The sequence below is a fragment of the Anas acuta genome, chromosome 2 (assembly GCF_963932015.1).
Source record: "Anas acuta chromosome 2, bAnaAcu1.1, whole genome shotgun sequence".
In the NCBI taxonomy this organism is placed as follows: Eukaryota; Metazoa; Chordata; class Aves; order Anseriformes; family Anatidae; genus Anas; species Anas acuta.
The window spans coordinates 112,248,474-112,267,194 of record NC_088980.1 but is presented as its reverse complement, the minus strand read 5'-3'; the positions used below and the strand labels follow the sequence as shown (position 1 = coordinate 112,267,194).

General features: G+C 40.4%; 1 protein-coding gene across 1 annotated transcript in view; it reads left to right on the top strand.

Annotated features, from left to right (window-relative positions):
- LOC137851019 (chloride channel protein C-like) overlaps nt 1-18,721 on the top strand; it is an 85,736-nt gene that overhangs the window by 43,161 nt on the left and 23,854 nt on the right. The window contains exon 12 of the mRNA XM_068671713.1: nt 7,669-7,835. Within this exon, the coding sequence (XP_068527814.1) occupies nt 7,669-7,835 (167 nt within the window). The remainder of the gene's footprint in view (nt 1-7,668; nt 7,836-18,721) is intronic.

The window sequence follows — 18,721 nt, the reverse complement described above, 5'->3', positions numbered from 1 at the left end:
GCAAGCTTTTGTAAATTTTCTGCTGTTATTTAAGGTCTAATCTCCTTCTGCTGTTAAAGCTGAAATGAAGTTCACAGCCTGTGGCATACAGCGTTTATCAAACAGTGAGGAAGATCCACAGAGACCTCGTAAATCCTTTGTCCAGTCTTCATTTGACCATAGTCACGGGGCTCCTTCTTCAGCCTTTTCTAGACCTTGGGAGCTGGGGCCACGAGAGTTATAGCACTCAGGAGTTGTTGGTTTTAGCACTACTTGAACATAACAGAGATTCACTGCAGTTCTCTTTATTATTTCACAAAAATGCTCATGAATAATAATTCAAGGAATTCTGCTATATGGTGGGTTAAAAAAGTACAAGGTTGTTTAAATAGGTTATTATACAGTACAGTGCTTGTTTTGATTAGATTTAATATGTGAGCTTGCTGTATGCTAAGGCATATTCAGCAGGACACATACAAAACAATGCTGTACTTGTTAATGAAAAGTTCACTTGACACAACATGCACCAGTGCTGTCTTCCTGGGACATGGATTTAGAGCTTTGAAAGATCCTTTCAGGGTTTGGTGTCTACTATACACTCAAGATAAAGAGACAGATTAAAAAAAAACAAAAAAAACACAGGTAGATATCTTTCCAGGGGATCTTGGCAAGAGTTGCTGGTATCACCTATAGTATTTCCTATATCACTGCATCCCTTGCTGCAGCCTGTCAAAACAGGTGTATTTATAGGCCTTGAGGGACTGAAACAAGAAATCAAACATTTCCACTTTGCATAGCATCTTCTGTCCAAATTCCCAAGGACTGAGACTCAAAGGATTTTGATATCTTTCCAGTGATTACTTAGCTTTTCTGGGTATTTCTAAGTTTTCTTTAGTAATCTTCTACTGCTGTGCTTGGTCTTGGAATTAGGAAAAGTTGTTCTCTCCATAAACAAGGAAGTAATCAACAAAATACTAGTTGGCTTCAGAAAAAATCATGCAAGTATTAAAATACACATCAGAGAAAAATGAGGCTTGATCTCACTGAACATTATGAATTAAAGTGAATTAAAAAGCAGCGAATGAGTGTGATTAATTAGGACTATTTTGCTTAAAGAGAAAAAAATATGCACCCCGTGCTAAGACATTTTTTTGTGCTCTGCCTTGGCAGTAATTAAGCTCTAGGGTGCTAGAAGCTGCCTACTTGTTGTAATGGCCTGGAATAGTTAACAGAGTTACGAATACAAGCAAGAATCCTGCTAATTGTGCAATTCTACTGGCACTGGGGATTTGGCAGGAAGTCCTTACAGTGAACCTACCCTGGGTGTGTCATCCTTTGTAGAGCATGATGCACAGCTTCGTGTGCCTGAGGCTGCAAGAAATAATCATTTTCAGCAGCAAGGAACTTGAATGCATAATTTCTCAGGGCTAACAGGACTTTTAAAGAGATTTATGTTTACTGTATTGCAGCATCCCACTTCTCCAAAAATTTCCAGCGGTGATGGTGCTGAGTGATAAGGTGATACAGTAAAGTGAATTGAGTTAATGGATGTAGTCCTAGAACTATAAAGGATTTCTTTAAAGATGAAGTGCACGGGAAAGGAAGATTTTACACTTAGTTTCAAAAGGAGAGATTAATGGAAATTCAGGGAGGGAGTATTCAGCTGGATCAATACTGAGGAAGGTGCCTCTTTTGGCATAATCCCAGATGGAAATAGTGGACAATGATAACAACATTGCAATTCATAACATTTTTATGACATTATTAAGTGGGAATTAAAGTGACTCAAGTGTTCAACACACAGGTTACTAAGGGCCAGCAGTTCATAATCCAGAAACTAAAGAAATTGAAATGCAGAGCTGCATTGTTTATCAAATGGCTGTCATAATACAAATAACTTAATCCTGGGAGACGTTATTTCCATAAACTCCTATTCTCAAGAAAGCTGCTCGAACAACTCCTCTACTGCTGTGAACAGGGAATTGTTAACTCCTCCCCTTCTTCATGTCAAGCCATCAGTTTACAACCTTGTTGGCATTTGCTCCTGAGCAAGAAAAAAACGATGAAAAGTTTTCTGCTGGCTACAAATGCTCTACTCTTTGGAAACGTTCTGTTGACTGTAAATGATGTTTTTCTTGGTGTGTTGAATCAATAGTAGCAAAAAATTAAAATGGGAGTAGTTCTGATTGCATCTGGTTGCATCCTGGGGAAATGTCTACTCTTCCACAAAATCTGGTCACATGGAGACCAGGAAATCATGCCCAGGAATGGTGTTTTGTGCTAGCTACAGCCTTAACTTCAAAACCATTGGATTTGGTTTATAGGACCAGGGTTTCATGTCCCTTCCCACGCCTTCTCTTTTTTTTACTCACTCTCAGACATGTTGTCTTCTCCAGCAGCTGCTTGTTTTTTTCCCAAATATTTTCCAAATTCAAGGGCTTTCAGCTAGGTGTGTATAAGTTTGTGAAGAATGACAAAATATTTCTTTTGGAGAGTTTGCTTCTACCTGTGCTGATTGTCATTATATCATGGGAAGGAAGTAGATTTTTTTCTTTCATTTATTCAGTTTGTCAGGTAGCTTTTCTGTTTGAACACATTATAATTCATTTTGCAGTCATGCTATTTTTTTTCTTCTTTTTGTCATTGTAGACTGCAAATAGCAAGACAGATCTCTTGCTAATTTTTTATTTTTTTTTGGTAGAAGAAAGAAAATTGGGTTGCACTGTGTAGCTGGCTAGTGATATTTCTTTTACATTATTGGAAATACCAAGGGTTCATGGAATATTTACTGTATCAGCAGCCTTGCTTCTAATGAGGTTCTTTGGCCTCTGTTCTCTGAGCTGGAGTAAAATGTTTGAAACACATTAACTACCATTTGATTGAAAAGTGTGTGTGTGGGGGGAGGGTTTTTAACAGTGAGCTTTAAGTAAACTGCATCTTTTTGAATTTCCTGGGCAGCTGCCTTTCTCTCTTTGATGTACTGTGCCTGGTGATGCTGTTAATGAAATGCATAATTATGTGTTATATAATAAAACAGAGCTAACATGAAGGTGGCTAACAGACTATAATGATGTGGAGGCCTGAGAAACTCAGGACCGTGGGGGTTGTTGAAAAGTGCCTCCGGTGACAAAGAAGATATTTAAAGAGCTTTGAATAACAGTGCTAATAAATTAATTGTGGTCTGTGTGCATGTGTGTGCAAATGATATATTTCAATATTTTGTATATAGAGAGAATATTGAAAAAAATAGGTGCAATTTACTAGGCTGCTGATGTATGAAGTGTCAGCGCCGACTGCTTCCAGCGTCTATTAGCGCTGCTGGCTTTGCATAGATGGGTGCCCTAGGCAAAGAAATTTTTGGCACAGCCTGCTATACCCGGAAGATCAAAAGGAAAAAAAAAAATCTGGCAATATACACAGAGAGTAAATTGCATCCTAAAAAGCAGCCCCTAAAATGCAGTCTTGGAATGAATGTCAATAAATGAAACATCACTTTTAATTGCTGAAGAGTTATTGGTGTTTGGTGGCTGCCCCAACTTTCCCCCTTCCTTTCTCTATTTTTGTCACCTTTATTTTCTCTTTCCCTCTAATACTCTGTATAACTTGTTCCCTTCTTAGATTTTTTAGGAACTGGTTTGAACAGATAACTATTTTTAGCGGAGAGGCTGCATCATCTTCCAGCCCTGGACCACATGGGTTCCTAATTTTGCTGGGCCATGGCTGGGCTTGCTTGGCGGCAGCGCTGTGCTTACTGGGGCCTGTCTGCAGGCAGAATTAGCTTGCAGGGAGCTCCAGTGTGAATTTACAATGTGCTGGTTACTTGGCACTAATTCCCTGGGTGGGTGCTTCTAGTACCTACTGAGAGTGCTTTTGTGCGAGTTAGCTCTCAGAGTGCTTTTGTGTGAGTTAGGCTTGCTCCTTTTTGAAGGTGAAGTATGTTGTTTTTCACTTAAGGTGTGCCAAGAGTACCCGAATGGGCAGTTAGTGCAGAGTAGCTAATATGCAGTAAATTCACACCCAGGCTCTCTGCGTGCTGACTTCCTCGTACAGACGAGTCCCGAGGCTCTGCACTTTGTCTCTCTCAGCAGGGAGCAGATGGCCCTTCTCTAAACAGGGAGACTACTAATAAAGCCTTATGAAGTGCACATATATGCGTGTGTGGGTTTGTGTGCGTCCTTATGTTTGTATAAGATAACTTGAATCTATCGTGTTTCTTGGATTAATTTGTGCTTCCTTGATTTTCATCAAGATACCCTAAGGAGAACTTTGCTGCTGCATTACCAGCATCCTTGGCATTAATGGCTTTAGCTTCTAGCTACAAGGTTTTGACAGATTTTGTTGAATTCTTCATTTTCCTTCACTGCTGAGTGGCATACTTCTACTGTGTGAGTGACTGCGCTTTTGTGAGCAAATCTTTATTTGTTGCAATTCCCTTCCCCAGCATTTCTAATTTGATCTCTGGAGTATATTCTTGTATTTTGTATGCTTTTATTGTTAATAAATGCTATTCTACAAGTTGAAAACTCCCAGTAAGAAGGAAATAAGGTTTTCTCTAGGTCTCTAAATACTTGGATGTGGAATCAAATCCATCTTTTATAAAAACTTTGCTTTAGACTAGCATCACAATTAACTTAATCTATAATTAGTGTATACAGCTTCATCTTAGCTTAAGCTCATGTGATGGGTTACACTTTCATGCAAAGTTTTCTTGACATTTTAGAAATGATTTTATCTGTTCTTTGTGCTCATGCTTCAAATGTATAGTTGATCTCTAAGTCATCTGCAGACTTGCTTTAAAGTGTTGCTTTAGTATTACCTATGTCCAAGAAAATTTCATATCACAAAAATTGACTCTCCTGTTCCCATCTGTAGTGAGAGTTCAGGACAACTGTAGCTGCTCTGTTTTGGCCAAAGTTTCAATTTACTTACATATAGAAGATATTGCTCAAAATGCTTTTAACATGTCTTTCTTTAATGACCTCAGCCATGATAGCCTGCCAAAGATAAACAGCATTTCTGCTTGGCAGGCATTAACTCTTGGAGGAAGTTTTGTCTGACACTGAACCCAGAGGCACTTGCTCTGAGTGTTTGCTTTGCTGTGTTCTAGAGAAGAGCCATCCCCACAGATCCCAGCACTCAGGAGGGCTGCAGTGCTGAGGAAAATCAGCACCAGCCACAGAATTTCTCAATAGCAGATGTAAAATGTTGCTGAATATTTGAGAGAATAAAAGAAGAGGGTGCGGGCCAGGCCAGCTTGACTGTTCCCACTAGAGGATGGGAGGGTAGAAAGAAAGGATAAAATGGGATAAAGAGCAAGGAGGGGAGCCTGGAAAGCCAGCTTTCTGGTTCTTGCTGTTCTGGAGGTGGTCAGGTTTGCTGCTTCTGGGATGAGCAAGCAATGATAAGGCTCTCATGGAACCAGCCACACTCTTGTGCTCTCTACAAAGTTGGCAATAATGTCCACTTGTTCCTTCCCATAGTCTGCCTGCATTTGCCTTTTCCTTGGGCTGGCCTTCCTGGTAACCTCTTCTTTTGTCCTTTCTGGAAGATGTCTCATTTGCTGGATGCTTAGCTTCCTGTGGCTAGAAGAAAGGAGGAGCACATGGCTTGAGTTCTCAAGTCTGTAGTCAGTTCTTGTCCATGCCCAGGGGGTTTCCACCGATTTTTGGAACAGTAGTAATGATATCCACACAACTTAATGAATGCTTTCTCCCTGTAGTCTGGGGGAGATTACTTCTTTGCAGGTTAAAGCAATCACTTGAGAATGTTTTCAGAGCACAAAGAGTTTTTAAAGTTAGAGTTTTAGAGTGCTTTTATAGCTTTTTAGAGTGCTTTTATATTAATTTTTAATGCTTGTATTATTCCAGAAGAGTTCCCCATAGCAAGATACTTTAAAAATAACCTTAAAAGGAATCCACAATAAAGGAGTCTCCATCTGTGTGAATGAGTTGTGGCAGATACGCTGAAGCAATTCTTAAAATCCCACAGTTGCTGTTTTCCTTTCAACTGACATGTTCCTGGTGTTTTTAAATAAAACAGTTGAACACTAGGTTTAAAAAGACATTCAAAGAATGCTGTGCTGTTATTAGAAATCCTTAGCTATGTCCAAGCAGAAAGGACAGTTGCATGACCCCTGTCGTGCATGGCTGAACATGCCACGAGTCCCTTGTTGGCATATACCCTAAATCATCCCCGATGTTATCATTCTGAACCCAGAACTGAGACGGCGCAAGGGAGAAAGTATAAAGCCTGGATAGAAGTGCTACAGCTTATCAGGCAGAGATGTGTTTATTGGCATTCGCTGAATGTGGATGCTTGGAGTACTTAACAATCTCTAGCTAATGAGGTCTATTAAATGGCAATGTGCTGCAATTCACTTTGTCTGAATTGGAGAGAAATTTCTGGGCAAAAGGCTCTTAGTGTTAGGAGGGAAGTTTGTGTATTTTATTCCAGGATAATTGTATAATTGTTAATGAATAATCTTTTTTTTTTTTTTTTTTTTTTTTTTAAGGTGCAATAATAGGGGAAATAATGGGAAGGAGATAGCAGTTTTAATAATAATAAAACAGTATTAAAGGACCATAAAGGGAATATTTCTGTGCAGTCATTTTCACCAAGAAAAATATTTGACCTAGTTGTGAGTTGGGCTTAGACAGATTAAGTGCATTCACATTACTCTTTATTTCATGCACAGTAATTCACTCTGCATCCTTTGTTCAATGGTGGTTGTATTGGTGTGCTTCATGAAGTCACTGCCACCATAGCTGTTAAATATCTGCAGGATATGTGAACTCAGTCTACCTTTGCACTGCAGTGTGCTAACTGTATTGTGGCTGTGTCCATCTGTGGAGGCAAAACTAAATAATCAAAGGGGGATATAGTATTAAAACATGCTAAATACTTTGCCACTCTCCTGAACATACCCTCAATATGTAGAGAGAAAATGCAAGTGTACTCAGGTAAGATATTTTAGGTACCATAACCTGTGTGTGCACTCTGTTTCCCTACAATAGGTGTTGTTGTAGAAAGATTGATAGATTTGTGATCGCAGGGAAAGGGATGCCTGCACCATACCTCGTACTGCTGAATGCTGTTCAACATGGTAACTGTGTGATGTTCCTGCTGCTTGATCTCCTGGGCTTGACTTCTGCTGAAAGCTTCCTGTTCCCTTTTCTGGCATCTTTCAAGATGATGTTTGTACAAGGAGCTTGTTCTGTCTCGAAGCAGCAGAATGGGAAAACAATTTTATATCTCCTGAGCTCAGCAAGAAAGAAAAATATTTGGATTTGTTTGCATTTTTTAATATTTGTCACAATGCCAAGCTATTTAAAACAATCTGGCCACTCTATCTCTACTTACCCTGCTTTGATTCTGCAAAATTATCACAAGCCACCTGAAATATGGGAATCAGATGTGAGTTTTAATGCCAGTGCAGTGCTTCAAGATGATAGGAACGGGAGGGGGAGCTGTCACTGCATCAGCCAAGGCTTTTTGGTGGAAGTGTTGATTGATTACCTATCTCTGGGAAGGAGAGGGAGTACTCTTTACTTTTAACTGAGGCAAGGTGACTGAATTGCTTCCTGCTCCCCTGTGAAAGAAGTAGGTAGTCCTTTGCAACCCATGCTATTGTCTCTAGCTGTAAGAAAGAAAGAAAAGAAAAGAAAGTCCTTTGTTCTCTCTTCTCCTTAGGTAGAGATCACGAATGATGTCCAGTCCTTGCTGCTGATAATGCTGGCTGTCATGGTGGCCAAGATGGTTGGTGACTTTTTTAACGCGTCCCTGTACAGTTCCCTCCTGAGGCTGAAATGCATTCCCTACTTGGATGTGGAACCTTTTGTTCATCACGGGAAAAAATGGTGAGGTGTCTTTTGTTGCTGATCTGTAAGTTTTCTGTGTTGTGTTCTGCACTGATAATGTGTGGGTCCTCCGTGCTGTGGAGCTCGGAAGGACAAAGGAGTAAAAGGTGACCCTGATCCTGATTGTGGACCTCATAGGGCAATACATGTATTCTATATGAACGGAATAATGGATATTCCCTTTCTCTTATTTTATGGTAGGATCTGAATTACCACTTTCACCAGAGCCCCGAGAGCACTAAGTGCTCTATAATGCCTAAACTGTCTAGTTAGATGCTGTTTATTAGAGCAAGTGGTCCAATAGAGAATCTAGTAGAGGTTTTCAGAGAGTTGCAACTGTTTCTTGTGAACAGATGCCACAGAGCAGAGGAACAGCAACAGTTTGTAGAATCCCTTATGGTGAAGTTTGCCTTACCTAATTTATGGGTGACTGGACTAGGATTCCTGCGCATTCAGTACATTTTCAGGCAGAGAGTCCTGCCATCCAAGGATAGCAATTTGAGGCAGGTTGGATGAATGGTCTTCTGGAAGTGCCTCCACTGACTTAGACTGAATGAATAGCCTGGAAAAAAATACATTTTATTAGGTCAAATGAGATTAACCCTATTTGTCCTGTATATGAGCCAGTATCTGAAATTTCAGTCTGCTGATGAACAGTTATAATCAGTAATTGAACCATTTATAATCAGTAATAAGAACCATTTTCTCTTCTAAATGTAGGTTCTGGGTCTACAGTTACTTGTAGGTAGTGAGAACTGTACTGTTGTCTTTTACAGAATAATGCAGAAATGCTTTTTCTTTAAGGTATTCTGTAGGAATGAAATAGGTAACGTGGTGAAAAAATAGAAGGAAAAATGAATTTATTTACTTACCACAGGAAGACTTTTTATTTTCCTTAAAGGATATTTGGGTAGTATATGTCCATGACCAAAGCTAACTGTAGGACATTTTTGCTGTCATTTCTCACGGTACTGGGGTTTACTAGAAAATATCATATTTTCAAACAACCCTTCAGAAGAATAAAAACTTGTTCTATCCACACTTTATAACTTTCTTCTAAATATAGCTATATCTGAAAGTTTTTAGCAGGCACATTGAATATTGGTTGTACTCTAACTGTATTTGACATGAGGGAGAAAAAGCCAGCAATGTAGTAGGAGGAAATGAAAACAATCTGTGATATTAGGGATGACTTCTATATGTAACATGGCAGATAAAACAGAGGGGAAGAAGTCATAAAGTTCCCTTTGGTGTTCCAGTTATATGACAAGTCCATGAAAAGAATTCTAGCTATTTTCCTGGTTCAGAGTGAGGTCCCATTCCCTTGAAGGACAAATCTATCTATCAATCTATACATATATCTATATAAGAATAATCTAATTTCCCTCCCACTCCTTTCCCTTTACTCTCTAGGAACATTGAAGGAAGTTCCTGGCTAATGTGGTCACAGAATATACTGATACTCTAAAACAACAACAAAAAAGTAGTATCGCGACTTGGTAAAGCTTCATAGATGGTCACCTTCCAGACTGCTATTTTTAATCTAAATCTTCTTAAACTGTCTGGATAGGCTATGGCATCGACCCATTGCTTGGTCTCTCTGGCACACTTCTTGGATGCTCTGTTACCTTATTATCTCCTCAAAGAAATGGAGTTTTACCATTCAGTCACTTCAGACCTCCAGAATTTGGACCAATCCTTTGATCTGTTTTATAGTTGAGGCATCCCCAAATCCTAAATACTGACTCAAGGCAATTCTGAATTAATAATGTATCTCTTGAAGTCATGTCATAATTTAAACAAATTATGATATTTTGCACACAGTCTTTGTAAGCATTCTAAAAGCAAGCTCCTGTTATAACCTAGCTATAAAAATGCTCAGATTAAGATGACTGTCAAAAAAAAAAAAAAAAAAGCTGGTTTACATGTTTGCATGCCTCTGTTTCCACATTACTTCTGAGCATCCCTGAAACTTGACTCAAAATTCTACGGAAAGGTGGCAGGTCATGCATTTTCTTTTCATGATTTTTCCATGCTGATCAAATTTTCTCATTTGTTTTCTCATTTATTTTTTTTTTTATCTGACTGGTCCTGCAGCTAACCAGATGTTGTGGAAGCTTGCCTATCTTATTCCCTAGACTTTTATTGCAGGGTGACTACCCTGACTATCTGAGGCTCTGCTGTTTTCAAGTTCCACGTATTTGCTGCACTTTGAAGGTATTTTTATTCTTCACATATCATTCAGATATCATTTTGCACAGATTGCCTTCTTTCTCTGGCAGTAACAACTTGGCAGAGAGTTTGCAATCACAGTATTCCTGCTCTGGCAAAGCAGAGGTGACACAGTTACACATGGGACAGGTTCTGCATCACCATTCCTCGATTAACTATTCTGTGAGATCACAAAATGTATAAATTGTGCACTTCTGGATTCCCCAAATCATAACAGGGAATGAGATCAGCTGTGTTGGATCTGGTAGCTAACATGTATTTATAAACAGGTGATAAATTGTATTTGTGTATGCAGAATGAAAGGCTTGGATAACTAACAGCTTGCTTAAGAGACATAGAAATGCCACATAAATTGGGATGCTTCTTCAACTGAAAGTGAAAAGCCTTTGGAAACAATGTCTAGTTGGTAGCAGGGAGAAAAAATGTGAAATTCAAGAGAACATATATTTTTAGGCACCCTGCACTCTTACTGTATGAGAGAAAGTACGGATCTTCTCTTTTCTATTTCTTGATAGGTGTTAAGGATGAAAAGATCTGTATTAGATCATTAGTTCATTCCTCTTCCTGGGCTGGATAACATCTCCAGGCACACGATTTCTTGGGCACTTAAATGAGAAGGGAAAAATAGCTTTTAATTGATCAAGGGACGTCAAGGCCCAGATCCACAAAATAATTTAACTCCTAACTCCTGTGGAAATAAGTGGGTATATTAAGAAGCTAAATTATGTACTTGCTTACTTTGAAGACAACTCTGTAAACAGTGTTATAAGTGAGACTAGTGGAAGCAAGAGCTTGATCTTCCGTGGTTTTCCACTACCTAACTCCTCCTTAGGCACTGGCATCTCTGGATGCCTTTCTTCCTACACAGCAGACAGGCTGGAGGTTTGTTTTCTTAATACTTCATTGATCTGTTATATTCCGTGCCCTGGCTGATAAGGCTCCAACCACAGCTGTGTCTAGTACATGGCTGCTACAGTGCACCATGATTTCTAGCTATGTCTCACACCACCGTAAACACCCCTCTTATAAAATCTGGTTCACTGGAACACTCGGAGCTGCTGGCTGCCAGGGAATGTTCTTTAATGAGGGTAAGGAGTACTTGAACACATCTACGTCTTGCCAACTCTTCCTGCTTTTTATAAGCTACTATACACTTCAGAGAGAAAATATCTTAGAGGCTACTTTTTAATGGGACAAGTTTACTTAAGAGCTGAGTGGAGCTGGTGCCAGTAGTTCTGTTTTGTTCTAGCTTAATATTAGCCTTGTCAAAGTTCTTATAGCGTCTCCTGGGTGTTTCTGTATTGCATACCATATAAAGCTGTTTTTAGGAGCCAAGAATTTTAGCTGGAATATATATTATAGTGGTCTCATTATATATTTTTTTAAAGTGTATCAGAGGTGGCCCTATGTTAAAGATCCACGGGAACAAGGGTGATTTTTTTTTCCTTTCTCCTTGCTGATTTTCCCTTAGCCCACACTGCAGACGTTGGATCCAGAATTTGAGCCAACCCAAGTTGGAGGGTTATTTGGGATCCAAGGTCCTGGTTTGGCCTGTTATAAAAATTGGGGTAATTAGTGAACTTTTTAGATGAGGCTTTGGATTTTGAAAATCACCAGAATCAGGGGGTATGTTTTTGGTTTGGGCCTAGGCTAGCAATTACTTCACTAAGAGTTTCCTTGCTCATCTTGCTGACAAAAGTGTTCATTCAGGGCTAATTTACCAGGATGCACGTGGCGCATCCCATCTCGCCTCTTTGAAAAGTCAGCGTGTCTCATGGCTGCTTAGCACTTTCATCCTGAGAGGCATCATTAGGGGGTGGACTTGGCAATGTCTTCGCATCAGAGGGCACCCAGCCCATCTTTTGTAGAGTGCTTGTGGTGGAAGCTGGATCCCGTTCTGGCTGCACAAAGGAAAAGGGAGCTGCTGTAACAAGGCCACACTTTGTCTGGGGAGAACCCTGGCTGCTGCAGAAATGATGGAGGGAAGGTGGTGAAATGTGGGTGAGATTTTTTAAAATTATATGTGGGCTTTAAGTTGCCTCTGTGTTAGGCTTAAGCAAACATGGCAAGGAACCATTTTTTTCATCCCTTTTTTGTCTATTCTCCCATGCTGGGCTTTGAGTTTAGTATGATTCCATTACTTGGGAAGCAACTGTGCAAAGCCATGACAAGGCAGTACTGGCCTCCTGACAGAAATCCTATGGCAGGGCCAGATGTAACTTCATGTGCTTTATGAAGAAGAGCAGCATGGTCTCACCTTTTCAACAAGGGTTTGGTGTTCTCATGTGGGATGGTGAAAGGACTTATTGTGCCTTTTTGCCCTGCACCAGATCCCACAGATCTCCATGCAAAAGTTCAGCCTGTCTGCCTTCACAGTCCTGTTAATCTGCAAAGAAGTTAATATTAGCTTGTTTCACTGGGCTCTGGCCATCAGACTGTGATGGGCTCCAAATTATCCCAAGCTATTCCTAAAAAAACGGTGCACATGAATCTGGTGCACATGAATTTATGTGAAGAACAATGTCTTAATGTGAACATGAATAAGAGGTAAACTTAGAGCTGGGCAGAGTTGCAGCTATGTATTAACCTGGATACTTTCCTTATTGATGTACTTTTTGCTCTCTGACAGGTGGTGATGGAAAATGCCCTTTATCCTGTAGTTTTCTGGAGATCTGATTGTCTTCCTTTACAGGATTTAGGGGAAAACCAGCTCTTAGTGGCAGTGAGTGATCTACAAAAATGACCTAATGGGTCATTTCAGTCCATTAGGGCAGTGTCTTCAGAGACCAGAGACACTGTTTTCTCAGAATTTTTTAATCTTAAATTTCACCCCGCATATCACACTTAATATCAAGTGAGTTCAGTGTCCAAACATGAATAATGTCTCTTAGGAAAAAGCCATATCTAAATAGAGTACTAATATTGATATAGATTCAGATGAGTCAGAAAAGAAGGCTATACGGACAAAAGCGGGAGACCAAAGGGAACTTGCAGTTCTGTTGTTGAGTCTGCCTCATTTCCTCATATTGCTTTGGTCAAAACAATTTATTTCTCAGTTTTCTCAGTTAAAAAAGAGATGGTGCCTAGATACCTCATGTAGCTTTCAGCATTGCTGTGTTAGTAAAGTATTGTCAGTTCTTAAATGAAAGGCATTGTGAACCCTAAAAGATGATTTTCAACCTGCTCTAATTTTGACTATTTAATGAAACTACTATCTAAAGGCATGGTGTGAATCAAAATGACTTTATTTATTTATATTGTTAAAACCATATAAAGATGCCCAATATTCCGTTTGCCTTACTGTTTATTTTTAGAATGGAGTCTGAAAAAAAAACAAAAAACAAACAAAAAAAAAACCACCACAAAACTCTTCCCATGCAACAGTAAATACCAGCAGATACAACCCTTCCTCCAACCTAAAATAAACCTTTCCCACCCTTAGCCATTCCCTTTCCTAAAATGTCCAGGATGAGAGCTGTAGCTGGTGCTGTACTCTCAAGGTTAGGAGTTGCAGGCTTCCATGGGGCAGCGATGTGGAGTAAGTGTGAAGCTGGCTGAGAGGAGAGCTTGTGGAGACATGGCCAGCAGCACTCTCCTTTGGCAGGAAGGGCTGGGGGCTGACTAATAGCTTGCTGATGACCTCCTGCAATTTACAAGGGTGTTGGTAGGCACTGCAGTCCTCTGAACGGACTATATACAATGGAAGCATGAATACAGGAAAATAATGACAAGAATAGTTAAGACAAGCCAACAAGCTGTCTGACTGAAATCCTTGGAGAAGCTTGTAAATACTTTAATGTTTATACATGGCCTGTATATTTGCACAATTACCTTTCCGTGAGCCTAAAATGTTTTACACTGGAATATTTTCAGGCTCTGGGAAATGGTGTTTTCTGATATGTCTGAAAACTGAAGGGTCAGCTTCTCCATCCCTTCATTTTCTTTCATTTTTGTCAGGAGAAATTTAAGCTGGTTTTCCTCCCCTTCCAGAATATGCAAAAGGTAGGTGTTCTACCAAGGTTGTATACTGATCACAATCACTGTGCTCCTAGTGGAAGAAAAAATTTTGTATTTACTAGTGAATGTTGTACTCCACAGTGAGATTTTTAAGGGAAACAAACTTATAAGAAGTTTGAAAGACTGGTTTGGTGAAGTTGTGCAGAATCCTGGGGACAAAGTTTGGATGCACATAGAGACAGATCACATATGGTGAATTTCGAAGCAGTTGTCCCATTCCTCTGGTTTTTGTCACAAGGCACTTCTCTCACCTATCTAAAGGAAGGTCCTCATTAGGGAGTGAACGGAACCACCAAGGGGTTGGTAATCCTGCTGCAAGTATTGGGCATGCTATGCCAATGGACAGGACCTTAACATGAGGCTGTGGTTCTTGCTGTAAGGTCCATCAGGAGACAGCCCTTGTATGTCAAGGTGCCATTAGTGACAGGTCCCTTTGGATCATGGAGAAATCTTTCCACAGATGTCTTAGCTGACACTGCAGCCTGCTCGATGCTGAGGGCGGGATGACAAATCCACACTGACTCTTGATGCATTTTCCATTGCTGGGGAGTCCTGTGAAACTGAAAGAAGTGACTTCTGCACACTTTCCACAGGAGGAAACACACTCGAGCAGCATCTGGAACTAATAACCTGTGTTTCAGAGCTAGCTGGCTGGCAGCGAACAAGCTGCTCCAACTCCTACAGGTCTGTATGTAAAATATGCATGCAGGGACTTTCAGCTGTGGGAAACTGAACATGGCTTCTGCTGGCCCAGCTCAAAGGAGACTCCCTTCTAACTCATCTGGGAGGACAGGCTGCCTGTATGGGTACCACAGCAGCCTTCAGATGTGGCTGCACACAGGTGGAGCATGCACACAGGCACAGGCACAAACCATCTCCAGCCACTGGATGGGGTATTCCACTAATTGGCTGAGTCTCCTCTGGTGTCTGGCCACCATTTGGCAGATACTGACAGTTTCCACTTAAAACCAGCCAACCTTGCCGGAAATCCAGCTGTGCCGGCAGAGCAGCCGATCTCATGAAGATGTCATTGAACAACTCTTTGAATTCATTCAAGAAATGGTGGGGCTGACTCAAAGCTCACTGAAGTCCCTGGGGAGCCTTTGCTGGATATGGGAACACTGACATCCATTTATGTAAGAACTGTATTTTGATATTCTTGAGTTACGTGTAAGGATATCATCTTTATTATTGCTCTGGCGACTGCTTCCGAGTTCACCTTAAGCTGAAATTAATTCTCTTTGCTGTTCATGCATATGTCACTTTTTCTGTTCCTGTGAGTGTTGCTATATCCTCATAAATATTAGGAGCTTGTCATAGCGGTTGTCATGATGGAAAGAATTATTTATTTGCAATGAGGAAACAGATGGCACAAAATACTTTAATGAATTTCAGCATGTTTGAGAAATGAAATACCCTTTTTAGAAATAATATCAGTTTTGCGAAGCTGCTAAATGCCATTTCACACGATCACAAGGGAGGCTTGTTTTTCAATACATTGACTGTACACAGAGACACAGCAAAAGTAAGGCAAAAGAGGGCACAAAATGGAGTAGTTTTATGAAAAGTCATAAAGCCATGAACACAGTTTTATTAGCTGCTGCCATTCAGTAAGTGGGTTTGTGACAGTAGGTGAATGGGAGATGAAAGTGACAGCACATGGAAAGAGCCCAAAGAAGCTGAGTCCTGCCTAGTGCTTGGAATAAGGAAGGAGAGAAGGAAAGCAAGTCAGACACACTAAATCCTTTCCCAGAACTTTTGCTATATATGTTGACCATGTTGTGTTGTAGGTACAGTGCCAGGTGCAGAGAGATCACCACTCATTTTCTGGAAGAGCGCATAAGTAATACCAACTTTGGTAATTTTATTTTTAACTGGGATGTAAGTACAAGCATATTCTCCATTTGTAGAAGTGGGTCCTTGCCATAAAGTCACAATATAGGAAAAAAAAAAAACACACCACAGATACTGCATGTGAATGGTACTTGGAAAGCAAGGGGGTTATTTAAAGAAATATTTACAAAATAATGTATATGTAGTGTATGTGGAAAGTTGTAGCTTACAGTATTTTTAAGAAAAAAAAAAAGGAATGGAATAGTTCAGCTGAAAGAGACCTCAAAGGGTCATCTAGGCCAACTGCTTGACCACTTCAGGGCTAAACAAAACATGGTTTAGTGGTGGACCTATAGGTGGATGGTTTGACTTGGCGGTCTTAAAAGTCTTTTCCAACATAAAAGATCCTATGATTCTAAGCTATTGAGGGCATTGACCAAATGCCCCCTGAACACTGACAGGCATGTGGCACCAACTACCTCTCTAGGAAGCCTGTTCCAGCGTTTGACCACCCTCACAATAAGGACATTTTTCCTAATGTCCAGCCTGAACCCCTCTGGCACAGCTCTGTGCCATTCCCACACATACTGACACCAGTTACCACGGAGCAGAGGCCAGCATATCCCTCTGCCTCGCCTCCTCAGGAAACTTCAGGGAGCATTGGGGTCACCTCTCAGCCTTCTTACCTCCAGACTACACATCCCAGGTATCCTCAGCCTCTCCTCACAGGACAGGTCTTCCAGTTCCTTTACCACCTTTGTTGCCCTCCTCTGGACACTTTCAAGGACCTTATCAACCTTTTTATATTGTGGAGCCCAGAGCTGCACAAAATATTCAAGGCGAAGCCAAACCAGTACTGAATACCATGGGAGAAATTCCTCTTTTGACCATCTGGCCATGCTGTCTTTAATGCACCCCAAAACGCAGTTTGCCCTCTTATCTGCCAGGGCACACTGCTGGTTCATGCTGAGCCTGCAGCCACCAGCTCCCCCAGGATCCTTTCTACTGAGCTGCTCCCCAGCTACTTGGCTCCCAGCCTGTACCTGTGTCTGGCATTGCTCTGTCCCAGGTGCAGAACCCGGCATTTTCCCTTGTGGAAATTCATACGTCGATGATTGTCCAATGCTCCAAGGTATCTAGATCACTCTGCAAGGCCTCTCATCCATGTAGAGAGAGTCAACAGCACCTCCCAGTTTAGTATCATCAGCAAGCTTGCTAAGGATGCATTCAACTCCTGCATTCAGATCATCGATAAAAATAATACACAGAACTGGCCCTAAATTCAACTCTGGGGAATGCTGCTAGTGACTGGCCACAGTTTACTATGGTTCCCAATATGCTTATGGCATAAGAAATGGGCTAGTATTTTTGGAAATTGGAATGTTGAAATTTGAGTGGTTAAAAGCCTTACTTTCCCAAAGCATGAGCAAATGGAAGAAGTGCCTTTGCTCAAAACCCTGGTTGTAAGCGTCAAAACCTTCTATTTTCGGAACTGGGATTAGGGTAAAGTCTGTATCTCCAGATACCACTGGTATGTTTTAATAACCTGACCACCCTTACTCATTACAAAGTGTCTGATTCTTGGAGGTACTGAGCAATCAGAGATATATCTTCTCATGTATTTTTCCATCCGTATTGCTTTAGTTCACTTATTCTGTAGTCTGTTAGACCTAAATCTCTATACATTATTTTGACTAAAAGGTCATCTGATAATCTGTGTCTGATTATTAAAACATTTATTGTTTTCACTGTCCATTCCCAAGCATTTTTAAGCCAGCATTTCTAATATACCAGTCAGTGCTTTCTTGGACCAGGCAGAGTGGAAAAGCTAAGGTGGCTGGTACAGTACATGAGGGTGGAGGCCCTGAATGAAGCTTTTATAAAAATGGTCTCATAGGAGCTTTCCTCTCTTCTTTCCAGTTTGTATTAGTTTTTTTGGCATACGTTTGCAAGAAACTCATCATGTCATTGCATTTGAAGTGCAAGAGCCAGCTTAGTATTTTGTGAATTTTCCTTGGAAATTGCTCTGCAGTGATCTATGCAGAGAACATGCAATTCCCTGTTTTTTCAGTTATAAGCAAGATCACGAGGTATTTATTTTAGCACACAATTTACTTGTTTCTCCCGGCTTATTCCTATGGAAGCTTGTTTGAAATGTTTATTTGGATTTAAATTGCTTGTACTGGTGTAGTTTTGAGAAATGACTTTCTTTGCTTCTGGTTGGATATAATGCCAGGGAAGATGGATTCTACAAAAGCCTAACATTTTATTTTTATTTATTTATTTATTTTTTTTAATGGCAGAGATTCCTAGTGGCTCAGATAATAATTTGGAAAATGCAAGAATATCTGAATCATTCCCTTTCTGAATATACTAGTAAGCAGTGTAATTAGACATCAAGATAGCAAATCCATCTTTGGTCCTTCTCTCTGTGTACATCTACACACATTTGCATGTGTATGAGTACTACAGATACAAGGGATATCATGCAAATATGGATGCCTGTGGTGACATAGACCTTATATACAGGGATTGAATGTTATCAGTTGTTCAGTTATTAGGTAAAATTTGGCCTTTTTCTCTATTAGATGTCTCCCTGTGAAAGAGAAAATACTGCATGACTAGATATAGGGGCATCTTACAGGTCTCTCTGGAGAGGGGGATCTTGCAGATATATTCCTGTGCCTGGCACTTTCTGCTGATGAAGTTTATGCAGCCCCCAGATCAGCATGCACTGTTGCAGAGCTGCTTGGATTGCATAGCCATTACCCTGAGGACGATTTTGAGGAGAATTTCAAGGGCAT